The sequence below is a fragment of the Bufo bufo genome, chromosome 2 (assembly GCF_905171765.1).
Source record: "Bufo bufo chromosome 2, aBufBuf1.1, whole genome shotgun sequence".
Lineage (NCBI taxonomy): Eukaryota > Metazoa > Chordata > Amphibia > Anura > Bufonidae > Bufo > Bufo bufo.
In genome coordinates this window covers 218,032,672-218,056,799 of record NC_053390.1, presented here as the reverse complement: position 1 = coordinate 218,056,799, position 24,128 = coordinate 218,032,672, and the positions used below count along the sequence as shown (strand labels likewise).

The 24,128-nt window shown below is 40.7% G+C and overlaps 1 protein-coding gene across 1 annotated transcript in view; it reads right to left on the bottom strand.

The window, feature by feature from the left end:
* Positions 1-24,128, bottom strand: part of DNAH10 (dynein axonemal heavy chain 10) — a 155,084-nt gene that overhangs the window by 68,177 nt on the left and 62,779 nt on the right. The window contains exons 25-36 of the mRNA XM_040416217.1: positions 15,435-15,646; positions 13,962-14,118; positions 13,007-13,240; positions 12,793-12,915; positions 7,537-7,770; positions 7,001-7,224; positions 5,348-5,617; positions 5,081-5,264; positions 4,574-4,708; positions 4,283-4,435; positions 1,937-2,125; positions 847-993 (exon numbers count right to left, since the gene is read on the bottom strand). Of these exons, the coding sequence (XP_040272151.1) occupies positions 847-993; positions 1,937-2,125; positions 4,283-4,435; positions 4,574-4,708; positions 5,081-5,264; positions 5,348-5,617; positions 7,001-7,224; positions 7,537-7,770; positions 12,793-12,915; positions 13,007-13,240; positions 13,962-14,118; positions 15,435-15,646 (2,262 nt within the window). The remainder of the gene's footprint in view (positions 1-846; positions 994-1,936; positions 2,126-4,282; positions 4,436-4,573; positions 4,709-5,080; positions 5,265-5,347; positions 5,618-7,000; positions 7,225-7,536; positions 7,771-12,792; positions 12,916-13,006; positions 13,241-13,961; positions 14,119-15,434; positions 15,647-24,128) is intronic.

Here is a 24,128-nt window from a genome sequence, read left to right as displayed (position 1 = left end):
AACTGTAAACGTGCAGCAATGTTTTTTTTGGGACAGCAGTGGCTTCCTCTGTGGTATCCTCCAATGAAATCCATTTTTGTTTAGTGTTTTACATATCGTAGATTCGCTAACAGGGATGTTAGCATATGCCAGAGACTTTTGTAAGTCTTTAGCTGACACTCTAGGATTCTTCTTCACCTCATTGAGCAGTTTGCGCTGTGCTCTTGCAGTCATCTTTATAGGACGGCCACTCCTAGGGAGAGTAGCAGCAGTGCTGAACTTTCTCCATTTATAGACAATTTGTCTTACCGTGGACTGATGAACAGCAAGGCTTTTGGAGATACTTTTAAAACCCTTTCCAGCTTTATGCAAGTCAACAATTCTTAATCGTAGGTCTTCTGAGAGCTCTTTTGTGTGAGGCATCATTCACATTAGGCAATGCTTCTTGTGAAAAGCAAACCCAGAACTGGTGTGTGTTTTTTATAAGGCAGGGCAGCTTTAAAAAACACCTCCAATCTCATCTCATTGATTGGACTCCAGTTGGTTGACACCTCACTTCAAGTAGCTCTTGGAGATGTCATTAGTCTAGGGGTCACATACTTTTTCCACCTGCACTGTGAATGTTTACATGGTGTGTTCAATAAAAACATGGTAACATTTAATTATTTGTGTGGTATTAGTTTATGCCTCCCAATGCTGGCTCCCAGCACCTCTGCTCTATGATGTCTATTGTTGTGACTTAGACGAAGATCAGATCACATTTTATGACCAATTTGTGCAGAAATCCATATCATTCCAAAGGGTTCACACACTTTTTCTTGCAACTGTATATATATATATATATATATATATACACACTGTACTTACTTCACTTAAGTCTGGTGAACCTCTCTTCAACTCCCCAGCCATCACCAGAACAGATTTTAAGGCACGCAATCCAAAATCATAATGATGCTGTTTGGACAGTTGTTCTTTGGCAAGTCTATATAATACGGTCATCTTTTTAGCCAGGTTCTAGAATGACATAAAATAATTTTTATTCAATAGACATGGCATTGTAGCTTTACATTGAGGTATTTTCATTACAATAAAGAGACCAGCTTTGGCATGGATAGGCATCTGTACAAATAATTAGATTTCTCTGGATGCAGTTGACAGAATATAAAATATAATTTAAAATCACTTTAAAGGGGTTCTCCAGGAATTAAAAAAAAATGAAAATACTTAAATATTATTTTATAATAAAATATTCACAAATACCTTTCATTACTTAGAATGGCTTATTTTGTCTAAGGAGCAATCATTAGGAGAAATAAAATGGCCGCCGTCCTATTAGTACAGACAAAACCTGTCCTAATTACCCAGACTCACATTATCACAGTCTGTCCTCTCTGTACTTCATGTCTCCTCATGAACTAAATTCCCAAGAGATTCAGCTAAAGTTCTTCTCATCTGTATTCAGGATCATAATCCCTGACAAGTAGAGAGGAGGATGAGGCAGCATTTTACCTCAGTGTTGTGAAGTAACTTGTCCTCCTGTGTGATCAGGACAGGATTTGTGTGAACTAATGGGGTAGTGGCCATTTTGTTTCCCCAGACAAAACGAGCCACTATAAATAATAAAAGGTATTTGAGAATATATTTATAATAAAATAATATTTAAGTATTTTTATTTTCTTTATTCCAGGAGAACCCCTTTAATGTGTTTTGCTGTCTGCAAATTGTGGATCCGCAAAACACGGATACCAGCAGTGTGCATGCTGCCATTTTTTTCTCCCTTCTGTAGAAATGCCCTATCCTTGTCAGCAAAATAGACAAGAATAATACAAGCGCTATCTTTTTTGCAGGTCGAAACAGACATACGGAAGCGGACAACACAGGGTCAGGACATACAGGCATAGTCAAAACAGGAAACTGTAGTTGATAGTAATCATAACAGATAATGTATTCATCTTACCTTGGCCAAAAGAAATCCTTCTGAAAATAGCATGATTTCACAGATTTGCTGGAGGTCTGGTACAATTACAACCACAGGTCTAAACAGAGCCTTTACTGATTCTGGTAATTCTGTACGGCCAGCATAACCAGGGTTCATTGTAATAAAGATCCCCATACGAGCATCCATGGCAATCTCCTGACCTTCAAACTATGAATCGAGAAATTCAAAAGGAAATGAAGTGACAAGTTCTAGTATTCAGATGCAGATTTTAAAGTGTACCTGTCGTTTCAGGTGACTTCTTAGAAAATTCTGTCAAGTGTGTGCCTGAGGAATAATGCCATATCTAACCATTATAAAACATGTAATCCTGCATTTTATTGCCAGTTTTCTCTTCTGTAGGCTCCATTTCTAATTGTCAGCTTTCCCTAAGCTGGTAGCTGGAAACTAGCTGCTATGATGTCTCCCATAGACTACACATGGAGAAAACAGGGGATTGTGCTCCCCTGTCTCTCAGTAGAACACACCCAGAATCAGTGGCAGCCGCATGGAGGACATGATACAGCAGAAATTAGCAGGGCAGCAGTGAATCCAGCACTAGGATGAGATAGAAATCTTAGTAAAGCATTCAGCTGCATCTCTGTGTGTCTGTGCCTCTTTCTACATCCAGAAACTCATTTATTCTTTCCCCAGCTCTACAAAGACTTTGGGCTATAGGCAGCATGTAACCTAATCCCTCAGTGAAAAAAATACAAAAAGAAGGCGAATAGGGCCACACATCCACATGCCATGCATTTGTAAACAGTATTTAAGGCTATTTGTATACGTTTTGATCAAAATGCATAAGTTCACTCACTGTAACTTGCTGCAGTACCATGCTGCAACCACTTCAACACACCGCCAGCAGGCGGCGAGATCCAGCAGTCCGACAGCACCCCTGTTGTCAAAGCCCCTCGACACTGGACCCCACCAACTAACAGCAACCACACAGTACTGCACCATGTAAACAGATGTCTATAACTCATCTGTCCATATGATCTCAGACCTTAAACTAAATCAAAAACACCAGGTTCGAATATGGGAGAGGAGGAGTGCTGATACCATTAAAAGATAGGCACTAGGAAAATATACGAAAAGGAAGACAACATGATTCGCACATCCAATTGCCATGCATCAATCTATTTGCTTCTCTGCACAATTTATAAACAGTATATTTTTGTATAGGTTTTGATCAAAATGCATAAGCCCACTCACTACATCAAGGTTGCCTCTTACGAGTGTGTCCTTAATGTAGTTTGGTGCAGCAACAATGTGGAAACCACCGCAACACAGTGTCGGCAGCCGGGGAGACCCAGCAGCCCAACAGCTGAGTAGTGATATAAATTATGCTGAGAATAGATCGATGCATGGCATGTGGATAGGCCTTCCATGTTCTCTTCCCTTTTGTACTATGATCCCTCAGGGAGCTGATGGAAGTGAGTCCATCTTATGTGTGAATTAAGATAAAAATTTTAATGATCAGTTGAGGAGGCAGGTGAAGGAGAAGTAGTAGCTGAAAGAGGCATTTTTCTCTAATTATATTACAACGTTTGTTATAGTCACTTGAACTAGTGATTTATGTAAAGTACAGTGACTATTTAATAAAGAAAAAAATATAGTTGGGGTAAATAAAAAAAGAAAACTGGGAAAAATGAAAGAAAAAGAGGATTACAATATATTCTATGTTAAACATCCTTTTAGGAAAAGGGGAATCCAGACAGTTTTAAGGTCAATTGTTAAAATGTAAAGCTCAAATCAATTTCTTGAGAGGGAACAGCAAAATAGAATTTTAAAAACTAGAAATGTATCAGATCAGTTTTAAAGGGGTTGTAAGTGTTTGAGGGAGTTTGGCAAACCCCTTCTCCTGGGCAGACCTGCAAAGGGAAGCATATTTACCTGCCTCCCAATGCTGGCTCCCAGCACCTCCGCTCTCCAGCCTTGGCTGCTCCACTTGGGTCCCTGGATGTAAACTTACAGTTTGCCACCGCTGCAGCCAATCGCTGGCCACTCACTGCTCCCCTTGTGTCACATGACAATTTGTCGTGACGGAAGGGGAGCAGGTCACCGCTGCAGCCAGTCAAAACTAAAGTTTATATCTAGGGACCCAAGTGGAGCAGCATGGAATTCTGCAAGCCCCAGTGACATAAATGGAACAGTCCCAGAAATTTCATGACACATCTTCTGCATGTGAATATACCCATAAAGGACTACCCAAGAATGACTTGATTTTGTAAGCATTTATACAAAAAAAAAAAAAATTTGTGTAACATATCTCTGTGGTATATAAAAAGCACACACAGTAGAGATGCGGCTAGAGGAACAACTCACCTGAAATCTCTTCAAGTGATGGATTAAAGCATTACGTATGGTCTGTATCTGAGAGGAAATGACTGAGAGTACAGAGGCGTCAATGCGGTTGAATTCATCAAAGCAGCCCCATGCTCCACATTGAGCCAGGCCAGAGAAGATTTTACCGACAGCCTGCAAAAATAACGGAAAGTTACAAGCGAATATCTAGTCAACAACACTGGATTACAAATGTATTACGCTGCATCCCTATACAACAATGCGAGGAAGATGACAGTACGCTCCAACAATGTCATTTTTGTATTTGTGTACCTTGTAGTCCATGCCTTCACCACAGTTGGTCACCACACACAGCAACCCAAGAGCTTTAGCCAGATCTTTAGTTGTCTCGGTTTTACCAGTTCCTGCTGGCCCGGCAGGCGCCCCACCTAAATACATGGACAATGCCTAAAAAAATAAAAGGGAAACTATATTTGACAGTTTCAGGACACACAGCATGAGCAGAAGACAATTATAACTACATTCATATTCTGTACTCATAGAAACATATACTAGTAAGGTTCAATCCTGGTGCATGCCCATTGCTATTTATCTGATGATAGAGAATTTTTTTTAAAAAGCACAATTAATGTGTTAAATTGGCCACATACACTGCAGAATAATCTATCACAGTGACAATATAGATTTCATGTCATGTTTATCTATGATCAACACTCAAAAATAATATCACCCAATAGATTATCTATGAATGTATGTGTTCTCTTCATCATGCGACCTAATGACTTATTCAGATGTTAGCAGATGTACTTTCTGAGTTACCTGTGTAAGCGTGAGATAGATCCGATCAGTCAGAGGAGTAATGACCAGCCTCCCATTAAGACCCATGTACTCATAACCATAGGCAAAGGTTCCAGTGCACTGGCGGACATTCAATTCATCTGGTTCTCTGTCCCAGTAGAAGCGTAGTTGACTTTCCCATTCAAACTCACGGGCATCCATAATGCTAGTAGAAAGGGTCAAAATTTTAATCAAAGTCACTAGTTTTCAAAATCATCTTGGATGATCTTCTACCACCCACAAACTTACCTGTCTCTCACAAAGATGTCCACAATGTCTCTGGCATGTACATCAATGATTAGAACGGTGTTATATTTCTTCCTGTCATTTTTAGATAGAGGTTCTGTGATCCGGGTAACAAGTTCATCAATCTGCTGGTGCATTTTCTTAGCATAGTTTTTCAGTGCTTGTTTCTCTCCCTTCTTAACCTTATGGAAGACATCTTCTACTTCCCAGGTCCACCATACCTGATTACCAGCCAAGACAACCATCCCTTGGTACGACAGCATCCAATCCACCCTGTAAAATGGAACCAGTCCAAAAACATGCAGGTACTAATTATTTCTGAGTGGTTTTCTGAGATTGTGATATTGATGACGTATTTTCAGAACAAGTCGTCAATATCAAATCAGTGGGGATCCGACAACCGGCACCCCTGGCGATCAGTTGTTTGAGGAGGTCGCTGGACTACGTTGACTGCCACGGCCTCCTCGCAGCTTACCAAGCACTGCACCATCTATTAGATAGTGGCTGTGCTTGGCTCATTAGAATGGGACTGAGCTGCACCTAGGCCCGTGAATGTGATGTCACTGGTCTAAAATGAGGTCACGGCGCTAACCAGAGCATCAAGGCCTCTTCAGACAGCTTATCGCAGGGGAGTCAGACCCAAAGTGATCAGATACTGAGGATAGGTCATCAGTTTTAAAAACAGTCCAACAACCCCATTAAGGGTAAAGACTGCTAAATATAAACAATTCTACCTGCAATCCCAACAGCTATCAATGACCAGCTATCAATAAACATTTGTAATGAAAAATAAGGGTATGGCCACACATAGCAGGTCCAACGGGGAGTTTCCGCAATGGAAAATTCACGGTGTGTATGGACAAAATCCACAGCAACCAAATCATGTGGATTTTGCTGCAGAAACTCTGTTTTCCACAGATTTCACCTTATGATATACAAAGGGTGAAATCTGCAAGAGATATCCGCAACATACATTGACACACTGCAGATTTAGTAACGTGCGGATTCCGGTGTGGATACTGCACCGCGTGGAGGAAATTTTAAAAATCTCATCTGTTTTGCTGCTACTGTAAACACTGTGGATCCGCAGCACTTATGCCTGACATGGGCAGCACTGTGGCTCAGTGGTTAGTCGCTGGGGTCCTGGGTTCGAATCTGACCAAGGACAATCTGCATGGAGTTTGTATGTCATCATCGTGTTTGTGTGGGTTTCCTCCTGGTACTCCGGTTTCCTCCCACATTCCAAAGACATACTATAGGGAACTTAAATTGTGAGCCCCATTAGGGACTGCGTGATGCTAATGTCTGTAAAGCACTGCGGAATATGTCAGCGCTATAGAAGTGAGCCTAATAAATACATAAATAATGGCCGTAGCCTAATGGCCTTGCTTTATAAGTATACATTCAGGTAAAGACATCTGACATTGTCTTCTCCTCAAAAGAGTAGCGTATGGGACAACCCTGGTAAATTTGTATTTGCACTCAACATAGTGAACAAATGAGACTGCAGGAAAGGTATAAACTATTAGTATTACATTTATTTTTCCAGCCCCTTTGTCTGCCACATAAAGAAATGGATGTTATATATGTAAACTGCCACCTTTAAAGAATGTACTGTGCACGCAATCATGAACATAACTGGGGTATTTAGAGTACCTGCTCTTATCCTCACAGTATCTGAATATAGCCTCCTTAGTAATGAGTCTGTTGGTTCTCCTCATTTCCTGCAGTACGGCGGTCATCCAATCCTCCACCCGACCTTCAGCTGCTATGGCCTGGCGGAATGCCATCACCTCTCCTTCAGCGGAGATCATGCCGGTTGCCAACATCTCACCAATGTCTCCAGCTTGAAATCTCAGTGATGAAATGTTGTCATACATCTGCAACAAAAGCAAGTGTCCAGGTATGCATGATGTTTAATGTAAATGTGGCAGAGCCATTTCTTCACATGCATTCCATACTGTATCTCCAATTTATTTGACCCTATAGAACTTTTTACTGAATATATTATTTGTACACATCCCAATGACATAGTATTCAGATAGTATATAGAAGATATCTGGCTTCGGTACTGACATGTTTTTTCTGTACCCTGAATTTTTCATTGTACCGTCATATGTCTGATGTATGCCTGTATACTTATGTTGTTATACAAAATGTATTAAAATAAAGATTTAATTAAGAAAGGTTACCTTGATAATGTGCTCCTGAACACACATGGGATCACTGCTGCCCAGAATACTGAGCAGCTCATCATCTGATATGAAAAAGAACCGAGGAAAAGCATTTCTCTTAGAGTCCAAGTAATCGTTCAAGCTCTTTTGACATTTCTCAAGATCCTCACTTAGGTTTTGTAAGTCAAAAAGTCGATTTGAGGCCTGACAGCAACGTTTTATTACTGGATCCTTCACGGTTTCTGACATTATCTAAAGGGTAGAGGTAAGAATAGGACATTATAACTTATATATTTTATTAATAAAAGTAAAAGATCAAACAAAAACTGTCCAGTTTGGCCACGTTTTCATTTTCCATTAATGAGCGGTTCTCGATGGAAACGGCTTATGTTCTATTCCTATTCAGATGTCTTCCCCATTAACCACTTCCCGACCGCCATATACTATAAACGTCCAGGTGGATGGCATATATCTCTGCAAGGACATTTTAAAATGTCCTTGCAGAAATCACAGCTGCACACTATTCGTCAGTGACAGCAGGGCTGCCTATAGACAAGGCAGGGATGGTTTTTCATCATCTCTGCCTTCTTATGAGACCCAGATCACCTCTGTAGGGAGGTTGTACAAGAAAACGTTCCTGGGCGATGTATTGCCCCTGAAACCGGGGCTAAAATGTCAGCCCCAGTTAAAGAAAATCCGCAATAAATTTTTTTAAAGTTAAATGCCCCCAGAAGGTCTTGTATGGCTGAAAAAAAATAAAAAAGTAAGACAACATAAAAAAACCAAAAACTAATAGTATTAAAAAACACGACCACACTCCACATCCCAACTTCTAGCCCCACGTCTGATTACCATAAACCATACGTCCTATATGTCAAAATGACCATTATGGAAAAGGGAAATAATAAAAAATGTATTTAGTTCACATTGTGCTATTCACAAAAAATAAAATTAGGAAAACAGACTCTCCCTCCCCCCTTTTTTTTACATTTTGCCTTTTTATAATAAATCAAAACATGGCCACGCTGATGGTCCCGCTGCTTTCTGATCTCATACACAATGATCAGGTGGGTTTCATTCCGTCGCGTGAGGTGAGAGATAATACCACTAAGGTTCTAAATCTGATTCATCATGTCAGGATCCGAGATACCCCACTCTGTCTCCTGTCCACAGATGCTGAAAAGGCCTTTGACAGGGTGGGTTGGCCTTGGTTGTTCACGGTGCTGCGATATCTCGGTATCACCGGTCCTTTGGCATCATGGATAAGAGCTTTATATGAGTCTCCCTCTGCATCCGCAAAGGTGAATGGTGTTTTTTCTCCGTCCTTTGCGATACGGAATGGGACCCGCCAGGGTTGTCCCCTCTCCCCATTGATCTTTGTTCTTACCCTTGAGCCGCTCCTGAGGACAATCCGACAGAACCCAAATATATCGGGACTCTCGGTGGAGGGTAAAGAATTTAAGATAGCGGCATATGCGGACGATCTGTTGTTTACTCTAACTAATCCCAAGACTTCCTTCCCGAATTTGATGGCGGAATTCCACACGTTTCATGGCCTCTCGAATCTGAGGATTAACTTCCAGAAATCAGAGGCCTTGAATGTGTCCCTTCCAGCCACGCTCGTGGCCGACCTAGTTGCCTCCTTCCCTTTCAAGTGGGCTTCTGGTACAGTGAAATACCTAGGCACATTTATCCCCACGGATCTGAAAGAGGTGTACCACAGAAACTTTATCCCTCTCCGGGATCGGATTAGAGAAGATCTTAAGAAGTGGTCGAAAGGACTGCACACGTGGTTTGGAAGATGTGCCATTTTCAAAATGAATATTCTCCCACGAGTATTATACCTCTTTCAGACCCTTCCCATCAAACTACCCGCTAGTTTCTTCAACAGGATTCATGGGGACATATTTAGGTTTATTTGGGCAAAGGGTAGCCCGAGACTCGCCAGATCTCTCTTACACATACCGATAGTGGCTTGGTGTAGGCATTCACAGCTCAAGCAGTGGGTATCAATTGAACAACTATGCTCGAACTGTCCGTTAGCGTCCCTGCCCTGGGTGGCTTTGAAACCACCTTCAGCCCTGGCTAATCATCCCACAATCGGACCCACTATCTCACAGTTCCATAGAATTAGAGATAATCCCCTGATCTCCCCCTCCCCCTCACCTTTATTTCCCATCTTGGGGAATCCCACTTTTCCAGCGGGTTGCAAGGGCGGACCGTTCTTGCAGTGGAGGACTAATGGTAGGTCCCGCGCTCCCTTCTTCAGAACTTCAGGCAGATGGCGCACCTATGACGAGATTTTGAGTATAACAGATCCCTGCTCTTTGGGTTTCTGGAGATCCAGGCAACTGACGCATTTTTTATCCTCTATTCCGACCTCCACGGGGTATGACAGGGCTCTCACCTCGTTTGAAAAAATTTGTGTTGGGGTGGGCGCCTATAGACATTCCCTTTCTGAATGTTATCAGTCCTTGGTAGCCCCTCGTCAGGACTATCTTCCACCGTTTGTGGCTAAATGGTCCCAAGACCTGGGAGTGAACATCCCCCCCGACCACTGGTCAAAACTCTTCAGTCTGCTATACAGGTCATCCATAGCGAGTAGGTTCCAGGAGGCGGGTTATAAGATAATGTCCAGGTGGTACTATGTTCCAACCAGATTGCAGAAAATGTTACCATCTGCGTCTCCTATTTGCTGGCGCTGTGACTCCGGTATGGGCTCCATGATACACATTTTCTGGGACTGCCCAAAAATTCGTCCTTTTTAGCAGTTGGTCCATAAGACCTTGTCTTCAATTTTCCGATTTACGATACCACACACCCCTGGTTTCTTCTTATTGTTTCTCTCGGATCTGCCAATGAGTGTACTCCGGAAGTCATGTCTGTGCTCCCTGGTGATAGCGGCTAGGTCATGTATCCCTGCGATGGAAGCTCTCTGCGCCTCCGACTATCAGTTTTTGGATCCAAAAGGTGGAGGAGATCCGGAGAATGAAGGAACTCACCTCGCAGCTGAGAGCCAAGCATAAAGCCTTCCTTGATTCATGGGCCCCCTGGTTTTCTTTTCAGGAGTCTCAGGAGTTCCAGGACCTTTTGGCCTAAGCTGCGGATTTTACTCTGTACTCTTTGGGTTTACCCCCTATTCAGTACCCATCCCCCCCCCCTTTAGTGTCTATTGTTTGTATGTATTGTCTCCCTCCTTCTGTTGTTTATTGTCTAAGGTTGCTCCTTCTAGTCTGTGTGCATTTATGCGCTTTACTCTTACTGGTAACTTTGTTTTAATGCCAGGATTATGTTCTTATTTGGTTTTTAGCCTGATGTGGTTATGGATCAGTCGAAAAGGGTTCCTGCTCAGGCGAGGTTCCTTTCATTATACCACAAGTGCCATCAGATATTGTTATGTTAATTGATGTATAAGGTGATATCGTTGGTGTGCTATATCTCTGATACAATGGTTGTACTGGATGACTTTGCTAATGCACGGTTGGACTTCTGTATTAATTTAAATAAAGAATAAAAAAAAAAAGAATTTGAAAAAAAACAAAAACTTCTACACATTGGGTTAACATACTCGGATCCTACAGACAGAAGAATTGGGGGGTTAAGAATCAGGCATGTTGGATTTCAACATTTTTGATCATTTTCGCTATCGGTGAATAAACTGTTCTCTCCTAATCAACTTACAGTAAATAAAGATTTTCTAATGCTAATGCTAAAATAAATAAATAAATCAAAACAAAATAAAATACTAAGGCTAGGGCTACACGGCGACGTGTCGAATGACAAGAAGGGAACAACTACACTGTGACGTGTTGTGCAACATTCACATCGCACCAATGTCGCGAAACATTTTTTGTAATAACAGTCAATGGTGTAGCATTGCGACATGCTGCAACTGCAATGTGACAAGTCACACAAAAATCCAACTTGGCTGGATTTTTTGCGACTGTCAAGTTGCAGTCGCAGCATGGCACATATCACAGTGCGACACCATTAACTATCATTATATAAAATGTCACGTGCAAAAATTATGACGAAACACTTATGGATTCCAAAGACACATGCACTAACAAAAACTGAAAATGCGCCCAGGAAGGGGCGTAAATTATCCTGTTAGGAAGTGGTTAATTGCCCCCATGGTCAGTGATGAACATGGGGGGCATTTTTCATCAGGATATCAGAGTCGTTGAGAAGCGTTACAAAGGTAAATGGAGCCCTATAATGTTGGCAGATTACAGCTGGATGGACGTGCATTTTCTTTCTAATTAGATGAATCAAAATTGTAAATCAGAATAAAGCAGATGAGAACTACATTTCTAGTTGCAAGGCCTTAGGGGGAACCTCTGGGTGGGTACTATTTCTATTATGGAGACCAGTTGAGTATGTGAGGACTATTGTAGGCTAGACAACGCTCCTCTGGATTTCTGGTAAAATATATGCAAATTATCATGTCTAACATCTGCCAGCGTCAGGTCTAGGAAAGCTAATTGAAATATATTTCGCAGAAACCCAGAGGGGCATCGCTTGGTCTACAATACTGTGCACACGTACTCAGCGTACCAGGCGCATTGCCTAGCCTACAATATTGCGCACATGTACTTAGTAGGGGCATCATCTGGCCTACAATACTGTGTACATGCGGTACCATGGGCTTTCCATAATGAGAAAGAGTACCACATAGACAATGTATATTTATTGTTGATAAACACACATTTGTGTACTAGTCTTTCTCTTCCTCCCCCTGGAAACGAATCATAAAAAATTTGGGTTTGACCGAATCCCGAACCGGTAGAACAAGTTTGCTCATTGTCATTTCTAATTAAAGAAAATCTCATTATACTCAGTAGGGGGAGATTTATCAAGAGTGGTGTTTCCATAGTTGATATTTGATTCCCTGTACGCTGAAGTGGGGTGCACATCTTTGGAACTCTGTACTATCTACACCAGCGAGGGGATGGTGTAAACCTGAAGCTATAACTTACGTCAGTTTCCGGTGTAAGTTATAGTAAATTTGGCACGCCACGGCAGACTCAGCCTCCCTTAAGCCACTTTAGAAAAGTGTTGAGAAACTCAAAAATTCACAAATTATGTCGTGTCATAATTTGTGACTTTTTAATACAAAATAGTGGCTTAAACACCTTGATAAATGCCTCTCAGTGTTCTTTAATTTTTCCCTCTAACTTCCAAACATGAACCAATCTCGCATTTATCATATCATGCATTGAACTCTGTAATTAATAATATGCATATATTTATGTATTTAATTATTACTCTTACCCTTTTAAATATTTTATCAATATTGTCAAATTTTTTTGCCTCTTCTGGCAGCTGTGACCTGATATCACCTCCAATGAATATACTCTCCAAATACATCCATTTTCGTTGAACTACCATCCACACCTGTAAGTTAGATAACACAATATTAATGATCATTTTTCAGAAAAATATAGATTTTAATTAAAAATAAAAGAAATATTAATTAAGCACTTACTGCAATTACTTCTCCGATAAGAGAGAGTGATTTTTCCCATTGTTGCACTGTATTCAGGAAAGGACCAACAAAGCGACTTCCAGAGATACTTTGTAAGTTCATGGCATTGTCATCAAGTATTTGTAGAACATCATCGACGGATCCCAATATACTTCCTCGGTCTTGAGTGCCCTTTATATATCTCTGTACAGTAAATTTCATATTTTCCCATGTATCTACAATTTCTTTAACACCCTATGCATGAAATATGAAATATGGGGAAAACACAATTTGTAGTTAATTGCATCGGTGAAAAATATTATTTTCGTCAAACTGTTCACAGACTGATTGTGTTGCTTTAATTAAGCTCCACCTTTGGGTCTTATTATAAGAAGTTATCTAAAATACATATGTTTACTGCAAAGATCCCTTTCCCTGCAGCTGCTCTCTCACCACCACTGCATGTGTTCTGTGAATGGAAAGACGAGAGGTGCTGCAACAATGTGCATGGGCATGTCCATCATCTTGTCATCCAGCTCTGCATCCTCATCTTCCTCCTCTACTAAGGTTACATCTGAAGCTGTATATTGTTAAGGGAGCAACTGACAGGCAGGGACTATCCATGAGGGCACAGTTTATGATGCATTCTCCGTCTTACAGGCACTGCTGAGGGGACATTTTTGAGGCTTTGTCAAAGCATGGCTATGCTTGCTATGGTGGTTGTTATGTTTAATACATGTTCATGGCACTGTATCGTAGTATTATTTGCCACTGTGTGGCAGTGTTACTTGACACTATTATTTGGCAGTGTGTGCTGGTATACTTTATTAAAATATAGCAGTACTGTGTTATTTATGTGCCACTAATCTTTTAATATCCTCTGGCTACATCTTGGGGCCATAGTTATTTCTATAGGTCTGGTCAACTATATTTTTATCATATGTCTAATAAATGTATCTCATCTTGTAACTCTTACCTTTTCTATGCTAAGCTCTTTAACTGCTGAAGCTACAATGTCACTGATGACATCAACATATTTGTGGAGTTCCATGGCAAACATGTTTTCTAGGGTAAACGTGTCAGGATTCATTTCAAAATTTGTCCCTGTTTTGGTCATCAGATCCTTCCAATGTCTAAAAGTAAAAGAAGAAATCTAATAAGAAATTCATGCGGACAAGTACGTGAAATTCAAACAAAATAGTTACCTTTTACACACCTAAAGATAAATAAAACATGTCTTTTTGGAGATTTTGTTCTCCCTATAGACATGCATCAGACAAGCATTTGGGGTACAGTATATTGCGATTTGCCTTCTGTGAATAAAGCAAGTATAGTGCCCTGGAGCAAGGGTACTTTGGAGTCTGGATATTTGTCCCTACTGCTGCTACGCACAGCTATCAACTCGCTACTTTAGTGCATGTTTAAGCGTTAACTTGCACTGTGATTTATGCCGTTGTTTGTACTTAAACTGTTTTATGCTGCTGAATTGCATTTTATATGATATAGACTGTTCATTTGCACAGTTATTGCACTGTATCTGCACTGAATTTTGGAAAGGATTAATGCACAACCAGTTCATACTAAGAGACTTTGAGAATTTCCAGCCTGTGCACTGAGAAGCTGTCATAAGTGACTATGCAGAGCTGAGTTTTGGAGGGGAAATCATAAAAAGTGAACTTTTGGCCATCTGGTTTAGCTTTGACCGACTGTTTATGACTGAAAACTACATGATGCCCAATACAAGTCTACGGCAGCCTTGATTTGCAACATTGTTTTTGTTAGGCTGTGCTTCTCCAGCTTCACTCCTCCACTAGAAGGTTCTACATCAGTTACAAACTGTATAAAAACCAGCAGATAGGTACCAGTGTTTAATGGGAGAGACTCTGCAAGACAGCTTGAGTTACCATTAGAAGATGACTGAGCCACAGACCCTGTTCTACCAGTCCTTTGGCCAGGGTACCAGCCTTCTAAGAAAGAGAGGGACAGCTAGCTTTCCTCAGCAAGGAACCATCTGCTTCCAGAGGGGAGACTGGAGAAGCCAGCTCAGTGCATTGCATGTAATGTTTTGCACTTGAGTTCCTCCAGTAAAGAAGCACACTGGTTAACTGCAAACCGTGACTCTCTGGACTTATTTGCCCTCCAGTGAGAAGCAACACGTGGTCACACCTTGACTGTGTCTGGGGGACCCAGCGTAGCATTGGGGGTTATCTCCAACCTGGCCACTACACAAGTAGTTCATGTTAGCCAGCCCCCACCTCTTTCTAGGTAAGCAAAGTCCTCTAATATGGTTTTATACTAGGTTAACAGCATCATTAACAAACTCTGATTATAAATGCTTACTTTGTTTTTGTTGAGTTTACCCAATTATAAAAATTTCATTTGTTTCTTCCATATTTCAATAGAAGTAATAAAATTATTTTATTACGATATTAAAGAAAAATATTCAAACCTGTCTCTCAAAGCTTCATTCTTTAGATCAAGAAGTAAAGGAATTGAGTCTTTAAATTCCTTCATTTTAGACTCAAGGTAAAAAGCCACTGGCAGACTGCGAATTTCTTTTGGAAGTTTTCTGAAAGTTTTGAGAAATCCATCAATTCCATCTTGAAGTATTTGAACATTTAAATTTGCCCACAGTGTCTGTGACCATTCCTCTTTGGCGAGCTAAAGAAAAAAATTATTAGTTAGAGCTCTACAGAAACTATCTATTATATAAAACCATAATGCAAAATTAGGAATAGAAGTTTAACCCCTTAAGGACTCAGCCCTATTTCACCTTAAGGACTTGGCCATTTTTTGCAAATCTGACCAGTGTCACTTTAAGTGCTGATAACTTTAAAACGCTTTGACTTATCCAGGCCATTCTGAGATTGTTTATTCGTCACATATTGTACTTCATGACACTGGTAAAATGAAGTAAAAAAAAGTCATTTTTATTTATAAGAAAATACCAAATTTACCAAAAATTTGTAAAAAATTGCAAATTTCCAAGTTTCAATTTCTCTACTTCTATAATACATAGTAATACCTCTAAAAATAGTTATTACTTTACATTCCCCATATGTCTACTTCATGTTTGGATCATTTTGGGAATGATATTTTATTTTTTGGGGATGTTACAAGGCTTAGAATTTTAGAAGCAAATCTTGAAATTTTCCAGAAATTTTCAAAAACCCAATTTTTTGTGACCAGTTCAGGTCTGAAGTCACTTTGCGAGGCTTACATAATAGAAACCACCCAAAAATGACCCCATTCTATAAACTACACCCCTCAAGGTATTCAAAACTGATTTTGCAAACTTTGTTAACTCTTTAGGTGTTCCACAAGAGTTAATGGCAAATGGTGTTAAAATTTCAGAATTTAGATTTTTGGGCAAATTTTCCATTTTAATCCATTTTTTCCAGTAACAAAGCAAGGGTTAACAGCCAAACAAAATGCTATATTTATTTCCCCGATTCTGTAGTTTGCAGAAACACCCCATATGTGGCCGTAAACTACTGTACGGGCACACAGTAGGGCGTAGAGGGAAAGGTGCGCCGTATGGTTTTTAGAAGGCAGGTTTTGCTGGACTGTTTTTTTTTACACCATGTCCTATTTGAAGCCCCCCTAGAGTAGAAACTCCATAAAAGTGACCCCATCTAAGAAACTACACCCCTCAAGGTATTCAAAACTGATTTTACAAACTTTGTTAACCCTTTAGGTGTTGCACAAGATTTAATGGAAAATAGAGATACAATTTCAAAATTTCACTTTTTTGGCAGATTTTCCATTTTAATATTTTTTTTCCAGGTACAAAGCAAGGGTTAACAGCCAAACAAAACTCAATATTTATGGCCCTGATTCTGTAGTTTACAGAAACACCCCATATGTGGTCATAAACCGCTGTACGGGCACACGGCAGGGCGCAGAAGGAAAGGAATGCCATACAGTTTTTGGAAGGCAGATTTTGCTGGACTGGTTTTTTGACACCATGTCCCATTTGAAGCCCCCCTGATGCACCCCTAGAGTAGAAACTCCAAAAAAGTGACCCCATTTTAGAAACTACGGGATAGGGTGGCAGTTTTGTTGATACTAGTTTAGGGTGCATATGATTTTTGGTTGCTCTATATTACACTTTTTATGAGGCAAGATAACAAGAAATAGCTTTTTTGGCACCGTTTTTTTCTGTTATTTACAACATTCATCTGACAGGTTAGATCATGTGGTATTTTTATAGAGCAGGTTGTCACGGACGCGGCGATACCTAATATGTATACAATTTTTTTATTTATGTAAGTTTTACACAATTATTTCATTTTTGAAACAAAAAAAAATCATGTTTTAGTGTTTTCATAGAGAGCCATAGTTTTTTCAGTTTTTGGGCGATTATCTTAGGTAGGGTCTCATTTTTTGTGGGATGAGATGACTGTTTTATTGGCACTATTTTGGGGTGCATATGACTTTTTGATCGCTTGCTATTACACTTTTTGTGACGTAAGATGACAAAAAAATTGCTTTTTTTACACCGTTTTTATTTTTATTTTTTTACGGTGGTCATCTGAGCGGTTGGGTCATGTGATATTTTTATAGAGCCGGTCGATACGGACGCGGCGATACCTAATATGTATACTTTATTTTTATTTATGTAAGTTTTAAACAATGATTTAATTTTTGAAACAAAAAAAATCATGTTTTAGTGTTTCCATAGTCTAAGAGCCATAGTTTTTTCTGTTTTTGGGCGATTATCTTGGGTAGGGTATGATTTTTGCGGGATGAGATGATGGTTTGATTGGTACTATTTTGGCGTACATGCGACTTTTTTGATCACTTTTATTACCTTTTTTGGGAAGTAAGGTGGGCAAAATTTCAATTTTCTCATAGTTTTTATTCTTTTATTTTTATGGCGTTCACCGTGCGGGGAAAGTAACATGACCGTTTTATAGATCAGGTCGTTACGAACGCGGCGATACCTAATATGTGTAGTGTATTTTATTTTTATTCAGTGATAAATGTATTTTTTTTATCTTAACTTTTTTCACTTTTTTTGAATTTTTTTGACCCAGACCCACTTGGTTCTTGAAGATCCAGTGGGTCTGATGTCTGTATAATACAGTACAGTACACTATATAGTGTTTTGTACTGTATTTTACTTACACTTTGTCTGAACAGATCTATGCCTTTAGCACAGATCTGTTCAGCACCATGGACAGCAGCTGTTGCCATGGGAACCTTCCCCGTCTGCTCAGTTGTGGCCACAACTTCGCAGACGGGGAAGGGTAAGGAGGGGGGCTCCCTGACCCTGACAGTTAACCTTTTCCATACAGCGGTCCGTACGGACCGCGGTATGGAAAGGGTTAAACGGCTGAGATCTGCACAGATGTATATATTATATATTTTTTTCACAGGACACTCATTGTGTTATCTGAATTGTATTTATTTAGATTTCATTTACAGGATATCGGACTTTATTTGTACCGCAAGTTATTTGTATGCACATTATAACACCAATTGTTTCCGGCTAGGATACTCATTTATATTATCATATATTGCAAAGAGCACTATATCCATCCTGATAGCTATATATATAGTGAATGGGAATCGACCTATATGTACCAATACTAGAGATCTCAGTGCATATTGATTTTATGCTATATTGTATTTTATGTATATTTTATGTGTGATTTTATTATATAAATATACCAACTATAGACATACCAGCTGGTGAGTGCCTGTTTTTATTTTTTATTTGATTATATTTGTTACATAGGATGAATAGGTAAATCATCCAAAAAACAGAGCACCTTAACCATATTAACAGATACGGGTGAGCCACGATATATATATATATATCTTATTGAGTATCTATACTGGTCAGTAAGACTCTTCCGTTTCAGCTGATGTCTGTGCACAGTGATCCGGCGGGGAAATATGTACTCCTGCAGGCCAATATTAGAGGCTGCGAGGTCCTAATAGTAGGTATTTATGTGCCCCGCCATTTGAGAGGGAGGTAGTTGACCAAATTATGGCTAGAGTGGTTGTTCTTCCTGCGGTTCCCTTGTTTATACTGGGAGATTTTAATGCCACGCTGGATAGTACTCTTGATAGACGTAGGCCTTCTCCCAGGCATAATCCCGCACTATTACATTGGACGCAAGCACATCTGTTGACGGAGATATGGAGGGATCTGCACCCTAATACAAAGCAATACTCGTGTCACTCGGCCTCTGTCAACTCATTGTCCCGTATTGATTTGGCCTTTACAAATCAGGCGGGGCTTATGTGGGTGAAAGCTGCTGAGTATCTGCCGAGAGGTATCTCAGATCATGCCCCCCTGCAGATAATCCTTACTTTACCAAGCGATAGGTGCGCTCTACTTGGCGGTTGAACCTGAAATGGTTAGACATTCTTCCTGTGGGAGTGGCGTGTACGGAAGCTACCTCAGCATATTGGGAAGTTAATGAGGGCTCCTCCAAACCACTGGTGGTATGTGACGCAAGTAAGGCAGTCTCTTAAGAGGTGTACTAATAGCGGCAATAGCAACACATAGAACGGAACTGCTCTCCTCACGGGTGAAATTAGAGGGAAAGTTAGATCTTGCGGAAAGAGTATATATAGATGACCCCACGCCGGAGCATCAATCACTTTGGCTTGCAGCTCAAAGGCAGTACACTCTATATTTGACAGAATTCACGCAGAAACGTCTCCTGGTTCAGAAGCAGAACATATTTGCTGAGGAGGATAGGAGTGGGAGAACTTTGGCGTATCTAGCTAAAACAGAAGCCCCACAAACAGTAGTACCAGCCTTTAGGGACGAACAGGGTGTACTTTACACTGTACCAGAAGAGATATGTGATCAGTTCGCTAGTTACTACTCATCCTTATATTCTTCTAAAGCTACCAAGTCTGCAGAGGAGATAGCGCTTTTTCTGGATGCTATCCCTGTGACTAAGCTATCAAATTCGGAGAAGCAATTATTAGATGGCCCCATAGTCCCACAAGAGATTCAGCATGCAATAGTGTCCATGGCAAAAGGAAAGACTCCTGGTCCGGATGGCTTCCCTGTGGAGTGGTACAACTTTCAGATTGAGGAAGTGAGTCAGAGGCTCAGCAAACTATTTATGTATGCTCTGGAAGGTGGGGCCTTGCCTGCATCCTTTCATGAAGCTACTCTAGTGGTCATACACAAAGCGGGGAAGCCTCCGGATCAGTGTGGCTCATATAGGCCCATACTGTTGATAAATTCAGACGCTAAGTTATTGGCTAAAGTGCTAGCTAACAGATTGTCAACCGTCATTTCATCTGTAGTGGGCATGGATCAATCCGGCTTCATGGAGGTGCAGTAGACATCGCATATCTAGATTTTAGTAAGGCTTTTGACACTGTCCCACATAGAAGACTTATCAATAAACTGCAGTCATTGAGCATGGACTCCTATATTGTTGAGTGGATTAGGCAGTGGCTGAGTGACAGACAACAGAGGGTGGTAGTCAATGGAGAACATTCAAAACAAGGTCATGTTACCAGTGGGGTTCCACAGGGATCTGTACTGGGACCGATTTTGTTTAATATCTTCATAAGTGATATTGCAAAAGGCCTCGCTGGTAAGGTTTGTCTTTTTGCTGATGACACAAAGATAGGTAACAGGGTTGATGTTCCTGGAGGGAAACGCCAAATGGAAAAGGATTTAGGAAAACTAGAAGAATGGTCAGAACTCTGGAAACTGAAATTTAATGTGGATAAGTGCAAGATAATGCACCTGGGGCGTAAAAACCCAAGGGCAGAATATAGAATATTTGACACAGTCCTGACCTCAGTATCTGAGGAAAGGGATTTAGGAGTAATTATTTCAGAAGACTTAAAGGTGGGAAGACAATGTAATAGAGCAGCACGAAATGCCAACAGAATGCTTGGATGTATAGGGAGAGGTATAAGCAGTAGAAAGAGTGAAGTGCTTATGCCGCTGTACAGAACACTGGTGAGACCTCACTTGGAGTATTGTGCGCAGTACTGGAGGCCATATCTCCAGAAGGATATAGATACTCTAGAGAGAGTTCAGAGAAGAGCTACTAAACTAGTACATAGATTGCAGGATAAAACTTACCAGGAAAGGTTAAAGGACCTTAATATGTATAGCTTGGAAGAAAGAAGAGACAGAGGGGATATGATAGAAACTTTTAAATACATAAAGGGAATCAACTCGGTAAAGGAAGAGAGCATATTTAAAAGAAGAAAAACTACCACAAGAGGACACAGTTTTAAATTAGAGGGGCAAAGGTTTAAAAGTAATATAAGGAAGTATTACTTTACTGAGAGAGTAGTGGATGCATGGAATAGCCTTCCTGCAGAAGTGGTAGCTGCAAATACAGTGAAGGGGTTTAAGCATGCATGGGATAGGCACAAGGCCATCCTTCATATAAGATAGGGCCGGGGGCTATCCATAGTATTCAGTATATTGGGCAGACTGGATGGGCCGAATGGTTCTTATCTGCCGACACATTCTATGTTTCTATGTTTCTATGTTTCTATGCCCGGGAAAACGACGGACATAAATCTGAGACGTCTTTTTACAAACTTACAAATCACGCATGACAATGCTGGCAACAGAGCAATCATTGGACATCGAGAAGGCATTTGATTCGGTGGAGTGGGGGTTTATGTGGGAAGTCCTAAAAAAAATGGGGATTCCTAAAAACTTCCTCCAGTGGTTACATCTGCTATATTTACAACCGACGGCTAGGGTAAGAGTCAATGGGTATTTGTCCAAGTCGTTCGCGCTGAAAAGAGGCACCAGACAGGGGTGTCCTCTGTCACCCCTTCTGTTTGCTTTAGTTATGGAACCACTATCAGTGTATATAGCAGGTAATAATAGAATACAAGGGTGGGATGTTGCAGGTATAACCGAAAAGATCTCGCTTTATACAGACGACATGCTGATATACTTAGGAGATGTAGGCCATTCCCTGGATGCTTTGTTAGAGATAGTGGACCTGTATGGAACGTTTTTGGGACTACGGGTCAATTGGGCCAAATCGGTACTATATTTAGTTGATGAGCTTCCCCCTCAGAGCTTTTCATCCAGGTCATCACTTCAGGTGGTGAATAACTTCACGTACCTGGGGATAGTTATACATAAAAGATGTCACTCAATTTGTTGCTCTGAATATAGATCCGGTAGTTAAATACATCTCGCAAAAACTGAAAGCTTGGGAGGCGTTATCGCTATCTCTGATAGGACGCATCAATATATTAAAAATGATCCTTCTTCCTAAGTTACTATACATATATAGGGCGGCCCCCTTGACTCTGCTGAAATCGCATTTTCAAACCCTAGATCGCTTACTAACGCCCTTTTTATGGAATAAGTCCATTCCCCGCATAGCTAGGGATACTCTGAAAGCTACGAATGAGGTGGCCTGCCACTTCCGGATATGTATTTATATTACGTTGCGACACAACTAAACTATGCGGCCTGGTGGATTAAGGCAGACCCTTATAACCTGGCGGTGGTATTGGATTGGTGGCCCTCATGGGCTCTTATGAGGCTATGACAAACTTAGTGTATAGAGCAGGGAAATACCCGGTGAAGCATCTCACTACACTAATGGCGGGGGTGATCAATGCATAGAATGCCTTTGCGGTGGTGAAGGTGGATGGAGGGGAAAGCAATATATTCTCCCCAGTGATGCCTTTGTGGGGTAATCCCAAACTGGCGGAACTAAATTCTCTGCTTGACTTTGAGTTCTGGCCGCGAAGAAGCATTAAGTATCTCACTCAAGTCTATGAGGAGGTTTTTTTTTAAAACGTTCTCAGCCCTACAGGCGGAATACAACTTACCACAAGCGTCTCTCTTTAGATTTTTTCAACTGAGACATGCTTGCGAATCCCAGTTTGGGTCAGGTCCTTTGAGGCTAGAATACAGTGCAGTAGAGAAAATTGCCAGACGGGCAGTCCATACCAAAATGGTGTCATCTTTCTACGGTTTCCTTCTATCCTCCCGACCCTCGCCGATGGCAAGGGCTTTTCTTAAGTGGAAGGCTGATATTCCTGCATTGGAAGATTATCATGTGAAAGAGCTGTCGGCCTCCTGGAAAGGGGAGGGTGATTTGTGCACGGGATCAGCTGATTCAGACTAAATGGTTACACAGAGTCTACTATACCCCAGTGAGATTGGTACGCATGCATAAACTTACTTCAGATATATGTACAAGATGTAATAATGACAAGGGGACTTTTCTGCACATGGTATGGGAGTGTCCGGTCATTGCTGAATTCTGGGTGGAGGTGCATGGGTATCTTAATGCTCGTCTGGGGCTCCTAGCAGTTGTGGCACCTGAGGTTAGCCTGTTGGGTCTTGTCAACGATATTGTTCCATCTAAGCATGCTAAAATCCTTTATAGGTTACTAATGTTTTATGCGAGGAAGTCAATTCTGCTGAATTGGAAGCCCCCTAAAAAACCAACACTGTCTCATTGGATTCAGCTTATTAACGCTACGCTTTCAGTATATAAGCTAACTTATGAAGATAGGGGTGTACCGGAAAATTTTTAGAAGATCTGGGATATTTGGTTGAGTGCAAACTCGGTTACAGTGTAATTGGGCTGGAGGAGTTAAGAGAGGTCTAGCTCACTGCCGTTATGAATGTGTGTGTGAATGGGGACAGGTTCTAATGAGATAACGCTGCTTTATGACAACATCTCTGTTTTTTGATGGATGTGAATTGTGTTAACGTCCTCTATACATGAAGATGCATCATCTATATGTAATCCTATCATTTTGCCTGTCAATTGAATGTGATGTTTGAGGTTACATTGTGTTGAGGGGGTTGTGCCCTATTCAATGTATTGTTTACTTTTCTGTGAAAATGGTAAGATAAAGCCTTTAAAAATAAATAAATAAAACAACTCATCACAGTACTAGTTTTAGGCCTCATTAACATGGCAGTGTAATGTGCACATAAGCTGAATATATTCATCAGTGGTGTAACTAGAAATGACTGGGCCCCACAGCAAATTTATGAATGGTCCACCCCCAACCCCCCCCCAGAAACTTATTCGCAACCCCTACTCCTGTGGCTAGTCATGATCGCTCTCTCTCTCATGAGGCTCGGCAGCCACTCTGTCCGTTTTCTACAGTGTCACTGTATATAATGTCATATTGTAATACTGTT